We start from the raw sequence: 18,222 nt of genomic DNA, 5'->3' as shown, positions 1-18,222 counted from the left end.
AAAACCCGAGTCTTGAAGATATGAAGAACATTAATGCCTACATCAATGGCACAGGTCATACCCTGCCTAAGCAGATATCTCCAGAAATGGCGCCAGATTTTAAATTTTGTCCAATGACGTCAGTTGACGTAGAGAGGTCGTTTTCGGCGTACAAATTAATACTGGGTGACAAACGTCACAAATTTGAGCTCGAAAATTTGGAAAAATACTTAGTTGTATATTGTCACAAAAACTATGAATAATTTTAAGAATATTTCGCTGTTTTTGTACGGTCTTTAATTAAAATTTATCAAAATATAAATGGTTTTTTGATTTTGCATTGTGCATATTTTGGGCAAATCAAGAGTTTTTAGTGCATATTTCGGTCCTTTTTAGTGCATATTTGCATGCATATTTCGGCACTTTGTTAGTGCATATAATCCGATGTCTACTTATAACATATTAAATAACAGGACAAAACGTTTTTTAACTAATTTTCGGAGCTCACTTGGCGATTTTTAACCATCGAGAGAATTTCATATAATTAACGTTTCGGCATAACAAATGTTTAGATATTGTCTTAAAAAATAATATTTTTTTTGTTGTTGAAAAAATTGAAGAGTTAACTAAAAACTTGTTATAAATCGGCAGAAATTGAGTATGCGGGGGCTTAACAATGATTCCAATATATTATGGCATAAACGCACATATATTATAAATACACTATTTTATAAAACCCGAGATCTTACCTCCCATTTGACTTGAAGAGCAAATCGAGTCGGTAATTGGTTTTTTATCGTCGAAATGCATAAAAAAGTATATATTTGTAGGCAAAAATAAAAAGGAGATAAGTTAAAAAAATTAGTTGGGTATAATAGAACTGCCGAGAGAACCGTTGTAATCTGTTTTTTGTAACTTGGTTAGTTAACAATTTTAACATTGCAGGCAGCTAAATGAGGAACTAAAAAAATAGATTTTTTTAATTCCAAGGATTTTTTGTACTAACATAATCTACCTTACAAATCGAGGCCACTGAGGACATCGACTACAAAGCTAATAATATTGTCAATTATGCTTTAAACAAATGTTATTTTGACCACCTGCAGAGATAAGTATGTCAATAGAAGGTGAAAAATAAATTCTAAAAATACATTATTTCAAAGTAACATGAGATCGTATGGAGTAATCGACCATACTAAAAAAAACATTAATGCTCAAGATTCAATGAGGAATTCCAATGGAAAATTTTACGACCTTAAAAAATTCTTTTTCTTTTTAATTATAAGTAGAAATAACATCATATTATAGTGGTCTTGAAAAATGATTAGAGTTCTGTCGTCATCAGCTGAACCCAGTTATTTGTTTGTTTGCGCCCGTACATATGCAATATGAATATGCATATATAGTTTTGTCTGTGTAAAAACTCAATCACCAATACAATATTTAAGTAACACTTTCATTCAACTTAGTTAGTATAAAAGCCAACTTTTTACACCCCTGGGAATGGAAAATAATGCATTAAAGTAAAAAAAAATTGTCTATAAGTTTCAAAACTTATATAACAGCGATTTGACAGTTCGGCCATGTTTATTTTCTTGTTCGACATGGTATTTAGCGTGGCCAGCGATTCTAAAAGTTTACCCAATTTTACTATGAAAACATGTTACAAAAAACTATTGGTATCATGTGTGAGTATTATATACGATATCCACAGTAACAACAGTTGGACACTTATCATCAGAGACCAAGTTTCTGTCGTGCTTTAGAAGAGTTATTATTTAAAAAAAACAACCGGAAAGAAATTTGCCGGTAATTATATATTTTCAAATCGTGTTTTCCAGCGATCGCGAATTCTCGCGATTAAAAAATTACCTGCATTTTGATAAAAGTTGGAATTCCTCACCATACTTTAAATAATATTTTTCCGCAAGCTTTTAAAACTACGTGCTCTATCTATTCTGTTCTAAAAATAATAATAATTGTTTTAAAAATAAATTACTATAATAATAAACTGTGTTCATGGGTGAAGTATTAATTATCTGTAAGCTGTAAAAATTTATTTAAAATTTTCTTGTGTTTTTGGAAAAAATACATATTCACTTCAGATATTATGAAACAAAAGTGGCAAATTATTGATCGTTAGTTGGTCGCCTTCACAGATGTTTTCGTTGATTGAATGAGGATATCGAAAATACTGTTTCAATATCTGTTATTTTATTACGGGCTGTTTTTTCGGGTATATGTTGTAAAGTTCCCATTTTTTCCCAAATTATTCTACACTCTGGCACTTTAACTTATTTTTTTAATTCCTTAACTTAATATTACAGTTCTTTAAAATTACAAATAATGTACAAAGCGTTGTAAAATAATAATATTATATAGGTATTACGTAGGAACTCAAAGTTTATATACTAAGTGATGGGCGCTTTTTTCTGACATTCTTGTTTGATATTCCAAAGATGTTTCCGATAACCTGAAAATAAAACAAAAAAAAACATTAGAATCACGTGTAAAAATGAGGAAAAGCGGGATGGAAAAAATCACGAGGGGGACGCCTAGAACAACATGCCATGATATACAAATACTTAAGTCGGGTCATGTTAAAAGTCGATATAACAGAATAGTTTATATACCTAGACAGTGATATGCAATGTGGTGGTTTTTTCTCTTGCAATAGGGACAATTACCTGATAAACAGTAGCAACTAATAACATAAACCGAATACGTGGAAAGCGTTAACAATTTTTTATTTTTTTTAATTTTAATTTTTTTAAATTTTTTTAATTATTTTTTTTATTTAACAATTTTTTATATAAGATAATGTGTCCTTACTGGGGTACCCCGTTCTAAGGACACATTGTAAATGGTTGTGTGTTTGAAAGAGTATAAGTACATATGTTAAAATACTATATAGAAAAGTAAAAAACAATATTTAGAGAAAAATAAAACATAATACAAGCTTTAGTCTTTGTTGGGTTGCAAAATTATATCTATATTCATCCTTCCCTTATCCATAATCCATTTCTTAATGTTTCTTTTGAAGTCAGTTATTTTTTTAAGGTTTTTTATTTCAAAAGGGAGGACATTAAATATTTTTATAGAATAATACTGAATGTTTCTTTGTCCAAAAGTTGTTTTAGTTGTAGGTTGGTGTAACATAATATGTTACTCACAAGATCCACATTACAACATATTATGTTGTAATGTGGATCTTGTGAGTCTGTCTGAGTTTGTCTGTGTAAAGTTGTCCTGGTTTTTGAATGCGTAAATTAGTATATCTTTTGCGTATAATTGTTTTGGTGTCATTAGCAGCAGAACCATCCATTTATCATAAATGGCTATGGAATTAATGTCAGCTAGATCCTGGATCTCATGTCCGGGGATGAGGAGATGCTTAGCGCCACAGGACCTCCATGTACTTTCGACAGGTTCCCCATTATGGAAAGCACTAGTTTGACTTTTTATAGTTGCTCCATGTTGTAGGTATCGTTTCGAAGAAATAAAGCGAATCAATATTTTCCTTTAGAAAGAGTTAGAATCTAATAATCAGGGACATCCCTAGCATGGCGGTCGAATAAATATTCTATAAATTATTCAATAACCTTATTTACACGTAATAGAAAATAAAAATATATCAGAAAGATGATTATAAAAATATTTTTTTAATCTATTGTTTGCTAAAATCGGATCAACACAGGGTGAATCGGTGAATGTAATGTATACATCTTTAGCAGGAGACCGCATTAGGGCGGTCATCTTTGACGCTACACCAGCATTTATCCAAACACTACCGGTCATTTGGGTTCTTCGCAATATTGGTTTTAAAGTAAAGCAAAATAATCCGAGTATGATCAAGAAGGCGATATAGTGCTACTCAGGATTTTATTTGATTTTGAAAATTTGTTTTTCACAAAAAATACAAGTAACATGAAAACAGCGTGTCGGTTTTGTGGCTAGTAGATAAAAAAGTAAAGAAGGTATAGGTAGGTATGTCTCTCACCTTGGAGACGCTATTGACCCCCAGCTTGCGTCTGACGGGCAGCGCCCTGAGCAGCTGACCCGCCCTCGCCTCCCTCACCAGCGACTGGAAGGCCAGGGACACCCCGGCGCAGTGCTCCGCCGCGCTCACCTCGTAGAACTGGCAGCCGAACGTCAGCGATACCTCTTGACCTGCGTCCACACACACCTCTCTGGAAACAACAGTTGCTAGTTTTAGCCAATTAAGCAGACAATACAACAAAATTCAAAATTCAAAAAATTCAAAAAAATATTTATTGCACAAAAAGAGTACAAAGGGTATAACTTATAGGTTACATCCTATTTCTTCCAGCTAACCCAACAAATACACATTATATCACATAACCCAACAATTACATGTTAACAAATAAATAACAGTAAATAAAAAAATAAATAAACAGGAACAATTCATGTAAGGTATTCATTCAAGGTGTAGTGACATTTGTTTAAAAGAAATGTTTTTAGTGTTGATTTAAATTTAAGTGTGTCGGTTATTTGTTTGGTTCTACGTGGAAGGTTGTTATATATTTCAATGGCCATGTAGTGTGGTCCTTTTTGAAAAATAGTTTTGTTTGCTTTTGGGATTAATAGGTTTTCTATGAACCTTGTAGCGTGTTTATGTGTTGAGTTTAATACCAACAGTCTAATACCCAGTGACTAAAGTGACTTCGTTAGCTGGAATTATTCTTATCCTTAAAATTAACCATCTTTTCGGTAACTGCGATTCCAGTTCTCTCGGACGACAGGTACAAAATCGTTAATTTTAAGGTTAAGGACAGTGAATTCCTTATCCTTAAGTAGAATCGGAATCACCCCTTCGGTCTCTTCGCAAAATTTTGTTCTAAAAATTCAGTCATCCTAGAGCAAAAATGAATTTTAGGCAAAAAAGCGTGATAGTGTAGAATTTTTTAGTGGAAAAGGAAAAAGAAATTTTTAGCATTTTAAATTTAAAAAAAAATAGTTGCCGTTCAGTCGCCAAAAGTCACCAAACCACAGCACACGTTTTCGAGATTTTGAAAGCTAAAATTTGTTACATAAACTTTAAAATATGGTTTTAAAGTTTATTTTACGAAAATTTCAAAGTTTTATCTACCCGAATAATAACAAAAAAGCAAAAGTATTCAAATGAGATTATTTCTCTGGCATTCAAATTTAGACACCTTAAAACGTGTGCCTGCTGGTTTGTAACTTTGCCTGAACAGCGACGAAAGACTTTTGGACATTGTCAATAACTGTAGAATGCTGTCATAATATGATGATGCAAACAATAATATTATTATAAAGAAAAATTTTCAGGGTTCTGTTCTGTTTAAAAGCCGCAAAGATTTTTGGACGAAAGAAAAAGTTGGCCACCCTTGAGCTCTGGATTGCTCGATGTCGAAGCACAGTCCTGTACCTGATATGGTCGAGGTCTCTCTGGTTGCCCAGCAGTAACGCCGTGTAGTAGGATGGTAGCTTGAGGCGCGCGATGAGCGTGAGCAGGTCCTGTGCCTCCCGGAAGGATTTGGCGTCGCACACGGAGTACACCACCACGAAGGCCTCTCCCCATCTGATGTGCTCGTACAGGCACTCGCTCTGAAATTAATATAATAGTCATTTTATTAAAAGAGAAACAGAATTGTGTCATCATCCATAAATTGTCATAGTTGTGCATCTGAAACTTTTGGTAACGTAACTATCTAGCTGAATTATTATGCCTAGGCGATATGGTTACTTCTGGGGCTCAATGCTCTAGCATAAAAGAATAATTATTGGTTTCTGAAAATCTGAAACAATATGTTAAACAATTTGTTCTATATTAGATAGGTCACTATTTCATCAACCTAGAACACCTGACACAAGTTTTCATACTACCAAATAAATGATATTGATTACTTTCTGGTATTTAAATCAATTCACAAAAACTGACATGGGCAATTTTACCAATAACTCCCAGAATTAATTTCAATTCTCCTACAGCTTACATGGATGGTTCCTGGCATTTCTTCATATTTTTTAGATTTTCTATAGCATTTTTTAAGCTATCCAATGAGAATGATTGCAAAAATGGATGGTTGCAGAAGTTTTGGAGGACTGATGTAGAATTCACCATTAAATTAATTAACTTTAGGTTGCATCTTTTGACAAACGAAGTATTGATGGAATACCATTAAATCACATGTATGACACCATTCCGAGTTGATTATAATAAAACACACATAGAACGATGTTGTTAGTGCTACCGGGAGTAGACTTCGAGACATATTTAGGGGTCAGATACCACTGAGCTATTGCTTTTGAAATCATCTAAATTTCATCGAGTTTTACTCCAGATAAATAAAGAAACAAAATAAAGTCTGTTTCAGCGAGTACGATTTGTAATATTGTTTTGTATGGCAACTTATCATGTACGAGTATGTATCATTTTGATGACAGGTCTAATTCCCAGCCATTCCTCTGCGCAAACCGCACACCGTACAGCGTTCGCCCCAAGCACGAGAGGAATTGACAGCTGCCGGTATGTCCGCGAAGTGGCGCCAACCAACTAAGATTTTCTATAGCTAATGAACTCATCGACCCGCGATGCAACTTTCTTCACAGATCGGATTCTATTCCGACAATAATTTTAACGCTGTGTAGGTGCAAAGGATACAGCAAGGTTGGTTAAACTGACTGCTACGTTGGGTCATGAATCTAAAAGGCCCTATTCAAGTTTCGAGATTATTCCCTATTTGAGAAAAAATTGAAGCCGCGGGGTGAGAGGGAAGATATATACCAAAGCCTACTTATTTTTATCATGACACATCCCATTCCCTGTCTAAGCGAATACCCCCAAAAATTACTAAAGTTTTTTACTACATAATATCTATTTTAAAATGTGTTTGAAATAAAGTACACATCATCCCCCCGTCAGTGGGAAGTCTCGATTTTCAATCGCTTCAATTGCCTCAGTAAATTATCAATTGATATCGTAACTATTGACAATTGATATTGATCGTCTCTTATGAGTATCTGGTGCGGTAGGTTGATAAAATCATATATCAATACGATATTGACGAAATCCGCCATCTATGGTCTGTTAAAGATATTTGCGAGCACGGTCAGAATATGATTGACAATTAGTAGACATTTCCGATTTGATCGATAACTTAAGAATATCGGATCTTGGTCTTATTAAGACTTGATCATTAACTTGAAAATGGGACCATCGTTAAATTCTGTAGATCTCAAAGTCCTGAATACCGGGATTCTAGTCGCACAGAAAGAATGCCAGATGACAGGACACCGAAAATCATGACCTGGTGGGTTCCCAATGATGACCTAGTGGAAAAGATATAAGAGCAAACCGAGGAAGAGATGAACTGATAAATGTATAATAATTCAAAGCACTACGGTATTTTACGAGCTGAAAATATTTGGAAAGAGCTGTGCCGAGTTTTAATTGCTTCAGCACACAGATTTCAACGTTTTAATGAAGATTATTCTCTAAAGTTCTTTCGCCACCGCAATAATCATGTCTAGAGCATTTTCCACGCGGCTAAATAGTTCCGAGATCCACAGAGAAAAACCGCCATGCACTCTTTAACAGTCGGATAGAACCGCGACGGAAACACGACAGCTGAAGGTACCGGCGCTGGCAGATAAACAGGTTGGCTGCAGCGAACTGATGCTTGTTGGTCTCTAGCTAGAACACTTGTCTCGCGCGCTGTCCGCCCGGTCAAATATAACTAGATTATGGAATATCATACAATCCGTCGACAAATGAACGGATCGTAAAGAGATGTACGCCTTGTACAGGAATCAATGATAAATATAGTTTTATTTTAAAAACACTTTGTATCAGTTGAATATCTTGTTGAATGAGAAACAATTATTTTAGCAACCGGACATGGAAAATAATGCATTTTAATAGCTATTTCTTTCAAAATACGGATAATTTTACGACTTTTCTTCACGCCACGTTTTGACATTATACAGAGTGGGGCAAAAGTAATCACCCGATGTTATTTTGTTGTAATTTTTTTTAATGATAAACTTTGGTACTGCTTGTTATTCCGAGTTCCTAAAACCGATTCATGTCTTGTCGATTTGTATTCTGCGTTTGTTTACTTCACAAATGTCAAAACCGAATTGACATTTGGCGCCATTTGCAAAAGATTTAGCGTTTTCCAATAGGGTGATTACGTTTGCCCCACCTGTAGTATTAAAATCAGCTTTTTAGGCTATTTTAATTTTTAATTTATTTTTTAATTAACTTAACTTAAACAAGTAAAGAAACTCTTTAAGTTTCGAAAAGTTTAGAAAAAACTAACATTAACATGGAACTAAAATTTTCAGGTTCATGTTTAAAACGTTCACATAAAAATCAAATTGCCGCCAATGAAACAATTGATTTGAATGAAATAACTATTAAAATGCATTAATTTCCATTTAAGGTTGCTGAAATAGGGTTATTATTACCTAATTGATGTAAAGTATTCAACCAATAACCTTTATTTTTTGGTGTCAACTCTAAAAATAATATTATGAGGTAATTAGAACCGTTATAAAAAGTCTGAAAGTGACACCACAGCGATATGAAATATTATCAGATGATTTATTTTATAATTATAAAAGCGGTAAGGGTTGGGTTGAGGGATGCACCTGGATATTCAGATCTTGATATTAATATTCAGTCAAAGCCGATTCAAGCAACAATGTTTCAGTTCTGATTGGTAGTATATTACCAGGGCTATACCATTTTCTCATTAGAATATTTCTTTCTGGAATGAGTAGCAAATATACGAGTACAAAATATGAATTTATTTGCGAGAAAGTACTTAATTACACATAAAACATCATTTTAAGCTCAAAAGGTTTTAAATCCACGATTTCCGAGTCCAGAGGGGTTCCAGTAATACTTAAGGACAAGGAATTTGAAAGAACAGTGGGGTGATTCCGGTTCTAATTGAGGTTAAGCTATTTTTATCCCTAACCTTAAAAATAACGACTTTATCGCTATTATTCATAGAAATGGAATCACTATTAACGAAAAATTCGTTAATTTTAAGGTTAAAGACAATTCACTATCTTTAAATAGAACCGTAATCACCCCTCTGGAATCGCAGTTAATGAAAAAGTCGTTAATTTTAAGGTTAAAAATAATTCCTTATCCTTGAGTAAAACTTGAATAGCCGCTAAAGCCGATAATTTTAATGTTAAGGTAAATTCCTTATCCTTAAGTAAAACCGGAATCGCCCCTTAGATTTAAGGAGTGGTCACAATTTATACATACTAAAATCATTAGAAAAAAGGACGCATAGAACACGATGAAACATTGAAATATTATAGATTGAGAGTAGGCAAAACTTTTACAAATCTTAACATTGAAAGCTTGCGAGCTTTATGATTGTAAGGATAACCTTTGCTTCCTGCATGAAGGCATCAATTTTTGTAATCACCATCACATTATCAGGATTGTAAACCAATTTAGCCTTCACCGTAATCTTCCTCCTATATCAGAAAGCTCTGTCGATACCAACTTCCAGCGGAGAGCTTTTATATCTGAGGTAATATTCACAGGTGATTATTGGCCACTTCCCCTGCTGACCTTCTTGTTATATATAACCGGAGTATAGGAGGAAATTACAAACTTCCTGAGTGGAGCTGTCATTTTTTAAGTCGTCTAGTTGATCTGTCATAAAATCTGGCACAATTTTTGTGATATTTTAACTCCATGTACGATTTAATTTAAAGGTCTATGTACCTATATCATTTTTTTAAATGCGAGTACCGCACAAGAGTCCCAAATGCTCCAAATCGCCTGAAGCCTGTGAGACCATTCTGAATCGAAAAATTGCTCGGAATGGCTTTAGCTTTATTTGTTGATTAGATCTGAATAGTCAGGTAATTCTTCAACCTCCCCATCTCATTCCCATCCCCACACCCTTCATCCCGCAGTATTTGGGAATGAAATAGTTTCAGACAGCATTGGCTTCAGACGGTTGGGACTCTTGTGCGGAGTTCACATAAAAAAGGTAACAAAATTATCTACAGCTTAACCCAGTAGGCAGATCGTATGTTGATTTCAAGTACATAACTTTGGTTTCATCTTGGTAGTACACATAAATGAAGATCTACAGAGTCTGCCCAAACAATGAGTAAAATGGAACACACCTCCATGGGGAGAGGGAGGTCAAACGAGGTTTAGTTTATAATGTTTTTTTCGTTCTGAATCGAATAACACCACTCCCAAGTCGGTAGGATCTATACAGGGTGTCCGGAAACTCGTAGTACAAGCGGGAAACTGGTGAATCTACATCACATTTGGAGTCGATTTTGTAGTATATATTTTTTTTATTTGAGCTTTCGTTATCGAGTAAATCGAGTTTGAAGTTGATTTTTTTTTTTTTTTTTTTTTTTTTTTAATCAAATTCTTATAAATTATTACTGAAGATCAAAGTACCCAACTAATTAAAACTATTTGAAAGTAAAACAAATGAAGAAACTCGGATTTGAAGCATTATTTTGAAATCACCCTTCATTTAACCCGGTGTAATCATAAAATATTTCTGCTCTGCAGGGTTAAAACATCTGTTATTCAACCCTAAACACCAGAAAAAACTTTAACCCTAAAATAGCCGAAAAATATATTTTTTTGGTTTTTTTTTTTTTTTTTTTGAAAATGCTCAAATCAAAAAACTTTATGTTTTTTTGGGTTCCCCATGTGGTGTAGATTCTCCAGTTTCCCGCTTGTACTACGAGTTTCCGGACACCGTGTATATATTTAGTGAGATAAGACAGGTATTTAGTACAGAAACAAGGGTTAACCCCCTAAAGTGGTGTTCCGTCACTTTGTTTTGAGCGGACCTCCAGATTTTTCCTTCTGTCTTACTGTGAAGAAGAATTTATGAGTAAATTTTCATGAATGCATGACTTTTGTCTTTTATTGTTGTGAATTTTGATGGAGTACCTGTACTTTAATGACATGCACAAATAATGTTCTTGAAACAATAATCAATACTCCTTCTTACGTATTTCACCAAGTCCGACATAATCGCGACTGTGTCATCGCAGTAACTTTAGCACCATCAATCTCCAGCCATCGGCTTTCCAGCGGCCAACTTTCACCCGCCCGCGCCATCGTCATTAGCCACAAGTCCTGGCAATACGTCACCTGTCAACAGTCGGCCGGACCTGTCACCCTAATTAAGGTTGCTATCGATACTAACATATTACTGATATCACATACGTGTACATTGTACATTTATACCTACGTGATATTATATATTCGTCAATAGAGGCAAAAGCTCCGAAATAAGAAAAAGGCGGATTCATTCCGTCATCGATTAATTCGCAGTCACAAATTGGTTCATTCACATTCTGAAGATATATTGCAGAGTTTTACATGGTCTTGTTAGCAAATCAATTTCTCTGAATCTCAACACAATTCATGGTCTGATTAATTCATTTATTATTTCTTCAACATAGTATGTTTTAAATTTAAAAAAAAAACTTATAACTGAAATTAACAAGGATGATTCATTTTTATATATTTGACACTATGTGATGAAGTATTAAAAAGTACGATAACTCTGGATTCATGAACTTTGCACGTATGGAATTTCTAAGTAAACGCAGTCATTTTCAGCCCAGAAAATCAAATTATTTATGAGATTAAGGTTCGAAAAAACTTATCAAAATAAAAGGCAAGACGTTATCTTGTTTTGTCTACAGACACAAAATTTAAGGCAAGACGTTATCTTGTTTGGTCTACAGACACAAAATATAAGGCAAGACGTTATCTTGTTTGGTCTACAGACACAAAATTTAAGGCAAGACGTTATCTTGTTTAGTCTACAGACACAAAATATAAGGCAAGACGTTATCTTGTTTGGTATACAGGCACCAAATTTAAGGCAAGACGTTATCTTGATTGGTCCACAGACACCAAATTTAAGGCAAGAAGTTATCTTGTTTGGTCTACAGGCACAAAATATAACGCAAGACGTTATCTTGTTTGGTATACAGGCACATATTTTTCAATTGTTCAATAAGAAAAAGCGCACTGAAAATCAGACCACACCAGCGTTTCCAAGGAAACAAATTCACTACAAAGAAGTACAATTTCACCATAAAAACAATCGATTTTTACCAATATTTGTCTAAAGTGATGCATGTTATAATCGTCGATCATTCAATAACTAAGCATCAAATTTCACAAACACCCGGTGATGTAGAATTCAGACTTGATACGTCCCATATTATCTTAGCATTACGGGTGACGTAGTGTCAGCTGCTGATAATCTATGGGATATCTTTGTACAGGCTACAGATGTAATGTGGAATGGAATTTCTTTACTTTCTTACGGAGGCTGGGTGACTATATTATTACTATCATCGATTAAACGAACCGAAGCGATCGATCACGTGGTATGTGGGACTTGGTCTGAGCATGCGCAGTTGTGGCCTTTTCCAGGAATGTTCGAGACTATTACCTTATGTATTTCATTGGGCGAAATTTCGAAGTTGGGTTATATCGATCACTGCCATCTGTTGGAAGATGTTAAAAGTAAATTTGGGGATAAAATTACAATGCGAATTATTCAAAATGATAAATGTAAAGTAATGATTATTGTATCCTCAGTCGTCTCAACTGAACACTTCTAAATGTTATGTAATTACCTTCACTAGAAATAAAATAAAATTTGACCATAATTATCATATAGCTGGCCAACTACTCAAAAAAGATACACAAATTCGTGATCTAGGTGTTATACTTGACAGTAAACTTACATTTGAGGCTCATATTGATATGATTGTTAAGAAAGCCCTTAGAATGCTAGGATTCTTATTCCGTGTTGGAAAAGAATTTAATAATATCATAACACTTAAAATATTGTATTTTTCTTATGCTCGCAGTCATCTTGAATTCGCTTCTCCCATATGGAATCCTCAATATAATATTTACATAAATCGCATTGAAGCCATCCAGAAAAAAATTGTCCATCATTTAAATTTCAAATTAAATTCAAACCTCGACGTAAACAGCTCGATGGACCTTTATGGACTTAAGCCGTTAAAAACTAGCAGAGACTCCGCAGATATAATATATCTCCATAGAATTATCAATGGCTTTATTGATTGTTCTCCCCTTCTGTCTGAAATTAATTTTAGAGTCCCGAGCGTTAGAACTAGAGAAAAATCACTTTTTCATCTCCATAAATGTTCTACTAATATCAGACAAAATGCGTTTATATTCAGAGCCTGTAGTATATTTAATAAGAATTTTAATGATATGGACATATGTATTCACATGTAATTTAAGAACCTTTAAAAGATATGTAATAACTAACATTAAATAATTTTATATATTCTACTGGAAGTTATCATGTTGTTGCTTTGAATACTTTCCAGTTACTTGCCTTCCAATTTATACTCATGTGTTCAATTTAGTTGTAGGTATACATTTATTATATTGTTATTATTGCTATTGTGTAGTGCTTTTATTGATTGCTGCTGTGTTGAAATTTTACAATACATTATGTTTTGAATTTTAGCTGGTTATTAGTATATCAGTTAACTTTAAATTTTTATTTTTTTTGTGTTCTTACATCTTCTATTATTTTTTGAAGTGAAACTTCTTTAGGCGCGTAATTTTTATTTATTATTTACAATATTGTATTTTTTGTAAATCTCTCAGGCCACGGGTACAGAACCCTTAGTTTTTTTTAAATATTTTTTATTATTATTATAATTTTAAGTGAAAATCTGTTATCGGATTTTATCTTTTTTTTTTTTTTTTTTTTTTTAAACTTCCGATTTAGTTGTCCGGGTTAAGTCTTCCCCAAAGGAAAAACTTAACCCTTCCACTCACTTTTCCACAAATGATCAGCTAGTCAATCAACACTATGTAAGTGCATTATATAAGTAAAATAAATACAAAACAATACAAGAACAACAACACGTCAAATCACCAGATATCAAATGGGAAAAAAAAATTCACCGTCTCCAGATATTTTCATATCAGAGGGTTCGGCTCGGTAGAACTTCTAACAGGGCCTATAAATCCTACTGATCCCTCAACATAAATATTTAAAAAATCTTTTGTTATCCTACATGTATTCAAAATGACCGACTTTTGCATCTTTATATATAAATTTTTTGATAGATCTAATACGTCTAAATTTTTAATTAGAGAGCTAGGTATAATGCCAGTAGCCGAAATAACGAATGGTAATATTTTTATAGTCTGAGAATGCCAAATTCTTTTTATTTCATTTCCTAAATCTGTGTATTTTCTTATTTTTTCACTAACAGATTTTTGAATATTACAGGAATTTGGAATAGCAACATCAATGATATAAGTTATTTTTTTAATTTTGTCATGTAAAACTATATCGGGTCTATTATGACTAATCGCTCGGAATATATGTAAATAATCTGTTGATTTTCCCAAATAATAAAAAAAAGATGTATTGAAAAATATTAAGAAAAGACATCAACGCACTGTACTCGCAATTCTGTTATTGAATTTTCCTGTTGAATTCTAACTATAAGTGAATATTTTCTAGAGCTACCGCAGATATTACGGATACAAAATCTACACATTAAAATAGTGCCTCTTTTGTTGGCAGGATTGTAGTTCTTTCCGGGCTATTGTCTACAGGTTTTATTTTATCCAAATGATAGGACCTCTAGGATATCACCTCTGATAGGACCAGAAAATCAAGCTATATTTAAAAGAAAGAGTCAATAAATGAATTACGCAATTTTATGTTTTTTTCCTTACACTTATACTGCCGTGGTAAGTAAAAACACAGTAATTACCAAGATCAGTAAAAATTAGTCGAATATGTGAAGTTATTAAATACCGACTTTCTTTTGTTTAAGGCGATGCACTACGTAGTAATGCAAAATCATGTGTTTTGGGTTTGAAAATTTGGTCGTCTAGAAATGTTTAAGATGCTTTAATTAAATACTGCGAGTAGAATACATCTTGGCCTTTGATAATCGAGTATTTTTTAGATAAGTCTTTTTATAAGCCCAGAAAAAAATAATGTATAAGGCCTATGAAAACTGCTTTAAAATTCAAAATCTCCTTCTTACGAACCCATTTTCGGTTATGATTTTATTGTATTTTGTAGCAAATTAAGTTATTTATAAAATGATCGGAAAAAAATTAAATATTTATGACTGAACATCTACAAAAAAAGACACCTTTTGGCCATTTTTTTTCTTGCATTTATCAAAACAGGCGGATGGTGTTAAGCGGGAATTTAAACCTTATAGCCATCTACGTAAGGGCTGTTATTGATAACTGCTCGATTTAAAATTTTAAACGACGTAGTGCATCGCCTTAACAGAAGTCGTAATTTAATATTCATTGTTTGTCATACTTAAAAAATTAAGATATTTTAATACTGTTACCGCAATCGACCACTGTTGGAGCATAAAAACGCAGAATATAATATAACGTAACTATGTTGAAATTATTACGTCTATACTTATATTTACGAACTTTTTATCTTCCATTTTGAAATTCCTTCTCCCGCCGCAATGTTTCTTTCATTCCAGTGTTTAGTTCAATAGATTCTAAAAGTGGTGAATAATAACAAAACTAAACTAAAACTAACGGTTTATTTGACTTTTCTGAAACTTACTCGCACATGTCTAAAAAATCAGCCAAATAAGGCCTGGAATATGGCCGATTAATCTTTTTTTGACGTTCGTACACATCCCGCCAAATGCTCGCCAAATATAATTAATACATATTATGTTTTCATCTGACAATGGTATCGGGCCAGCAATGGCTTAATGAACTGAAAATAGTAAATATTACTTTTCGAGCATGGAAAAGAACCCCGCGTATAATCAATCTAAAGTTCTTTCAACAAGTAACGTTTTAGATATTTGTTTATTGTTTCTTTACGTTGTATCTTTTTTATGTTAGAATTTTTAACCTCACTTTTTTGTTTACATGTTTCGTTGTTTTGCCAAAATTATAATGTCTGAGAAGTACTCAGATCTCACCAATCCAATGTTCTTCTCGCGTAAACAATGAAATTTTCTGCTTTGCTTACAATTTTGTTTGATTATGTTGCTTATAAATGAACTAAAGTGATAATTATTATTGACCTTAATAAAATATGTTTATAAAGGCCCGGAAGTCAAAACAACTCCAGGAATGGCTCAACTGAAACTTTAATTTCAATTCTTTATTCAAATCTTGCGTACAAAAAGTATCGTTATACAAAGCTTGCGCTTTCCATACAAAGAAATGTGCAAGTAAGTAGGTACTTGGTTGCATTTCAAAGGAATTTAGCGAGTGCATTTTGATTTACGAACGGATTTGCCTGATTATGTGACGCCACGCTTCAACTCATAATGGTAAGCATAAAATATAAAGTGCGCATGCGTGAAGTGAAAAGATTTAAAAATTAGCGTTTTCATTGTTGGCGCGCTTTTCGCACGTATCAAACGCCATCTTTGCGCTGTTGGGAAAATTTATGATGCTTGAACTAAACTTCTTCAAGAAAAAACAAGCAAAACCGGCGTATAGTGTAAAAAAGTGCTACCTAACATTGTATGGTATAGTATTTTTTTCATTAATGGTTGAATATAAACACCTTTTTACAAATTATCTTATACTTTTTACTTTTTACAAATTATCTTATTTAAGTTGGGCTTTTTTAAGAAAATTATTTCCTTTCACAGTAAAACTGGCGAAGAATGCAATAAGTACAAACTAACATGCTAGAGTGTTTTTCTTCGAATGTTTTTTTCAAATACTTTTTACAAGTTACCTTATACTTTACTTAGGACGGGTTGTTTCGGAGAATCTGAACAATTCATCAAATTTCAACGTTCATTTTCAAGTTCTGTGAAAGATTTTTTCAAGTTCTGTTTTTATTTCAGTTTTGTCAAGCACCTAGCCTACAATGATATAAAAACAGAACTTGAATAAGTCTTTCACAGAACCCGAAAATGAACGTTGAAATATGATGAATTGTTCAAATTCTCCGAAACAACCCGTCCTTAGAGTTTGGTTTTTGAGAATAATAGCCCTTTCACATCGAGCAAAACTAAAGTACACAGTAAAAAGTATAACCTAACGTATCGTAATTTTTTTTCATCGATTGTTTTAAATCAGATGTTTTAACAAGTTGCCTCGTAATTTTCTTAGAGTATTCGTTCAATAAAATAATAAAACTTTTTAGCGTTTTCATAGCGAGCAAAACTGACGTTCAATGCAAAAGGTATATACAAGCTTACATATTGCAGTATTTCTTTTGTGGATTTTTGAATTATATTCCTTTTTATAAATCATCTTGTGCTTGTCTTCGTCGAGTTCAGCCTTTAAGGGTGTGGGTGTTAGTGCACGGAGTTGCGCAATGTCAAAGGACACCCAAGGGGCAACAAATCAGGATTATGAATTATCCAATATGGGAATTTAATGGGCGTATCGGTCTGGAGAAATTAGCCGAAAATTTAACCCTCAGCAAAATTACGAAGCCGAAAGGAATGCGTCCCTAATACAGACGAAGTGTCCGGAGATAATGAGTAAATCGGAAATTGATAGAATGCAATCAATAAGAATGTATGAAATGTTTCGCGGATGAAATTTTTGAGCGTACATAATGTTCATTCGTAAGGCGCAGAGCAAAATGAGATATTTGTTCTTATGAAGCAGATACTTCGTCGCTTTAGTTCTTTTTTTCCAACAGACCAAAACGTAAATCAGGAGAAATAGAGCTTCAAAGTTTTTTTTTACGAAAAACGCATATACAATGAAATTAGCTCAATTCTAAGCTTACTAAAATGATTTAAAGTTATAGAAATTATTATTTTAAAGTAAAATTTGTTCCAAATAAATTATTTAAAACACGTCTTTAATTTGTATGCGGGACAAAGTGTTGGATAAACACGCTCGGAATGGTGTTTAATTTTGGTGGACTTGAGACAAACTGCGTCTAGAAAACACATTAAAAAAATTTCACGTGTATCGTATAAATAAATGTTTTCTGAGAACAACTGCATACTTAACTCAATTTCGCAAAAATGGTCTGTTGGACAAAAACGAACTAGAGCGACGACTTTGTGATGTGACATTATAATTTAAAATAAAACAATAATTTAGTACATTTATTATATATGAGTAAAAGTGCTGTTTACTAAGTGATTGTTTTATTTTAATAATAAAAAAAGATATTTTAATTATATTATTAACACAAGACAAAATGTAACATTATTCTGCAATACAAACAC

General features: G+C 33.1%; 1 protein-coding gene across 1 annotated transcript in view; it reads right to left on the bottom strand.

Annotated features, from left to right (window-relative positions):
- Positions 1–264: 264 nt before the first annotated feature.
- LOC149423071 (ras-related and estrogen-regulated growth inhibitor-like protein A) overlaps positions 265–18,222 on the bottom strand; it is a 318,583-nt gene continuing 300,625 nt past the window's right edge. The window contains exons 5-7 of the mRNA XM_089632840.1: positions 5,393–5,571; positions 3,980–4,169; positions 265–2,452 (exon numbers count right to left, since the gene is read on the bottom strand). Of these exons, the coding sequence (XP_089488966.1) occupies positions 2,384–2,452; positions 3,980–4,169; positions 5,393–5,571 (438 nt within the window). The 3' untranslated portion in view covers positions 265–2,383. The remainder of the gene's footprint in view (positions 2,453–3,979; positions 4,170–5,392; positions 5,572–18,222) is intronic.

The sequence above is a fragment of the Hesperophylax consimilis genome, chromosome 6 (genome assembly GCF_061612785.1).
Source record: "Hesperophylax consimilis isolate HC1 chromosome 6, BYU_Hcon_1.0, whole genome shotgun sequence".
NCBI classification, from domain to species: Eukaryota; Metazoa; Arthropoda; class Insecta; order Trichoptera; family Limnephilidae; genus Hesperophylax; species Hesperophylax consimilis.
Note: the sequence above shows the minus strand (reverse complement) of the source record. Positions and strands in the feature narration are given on the sequence as shown.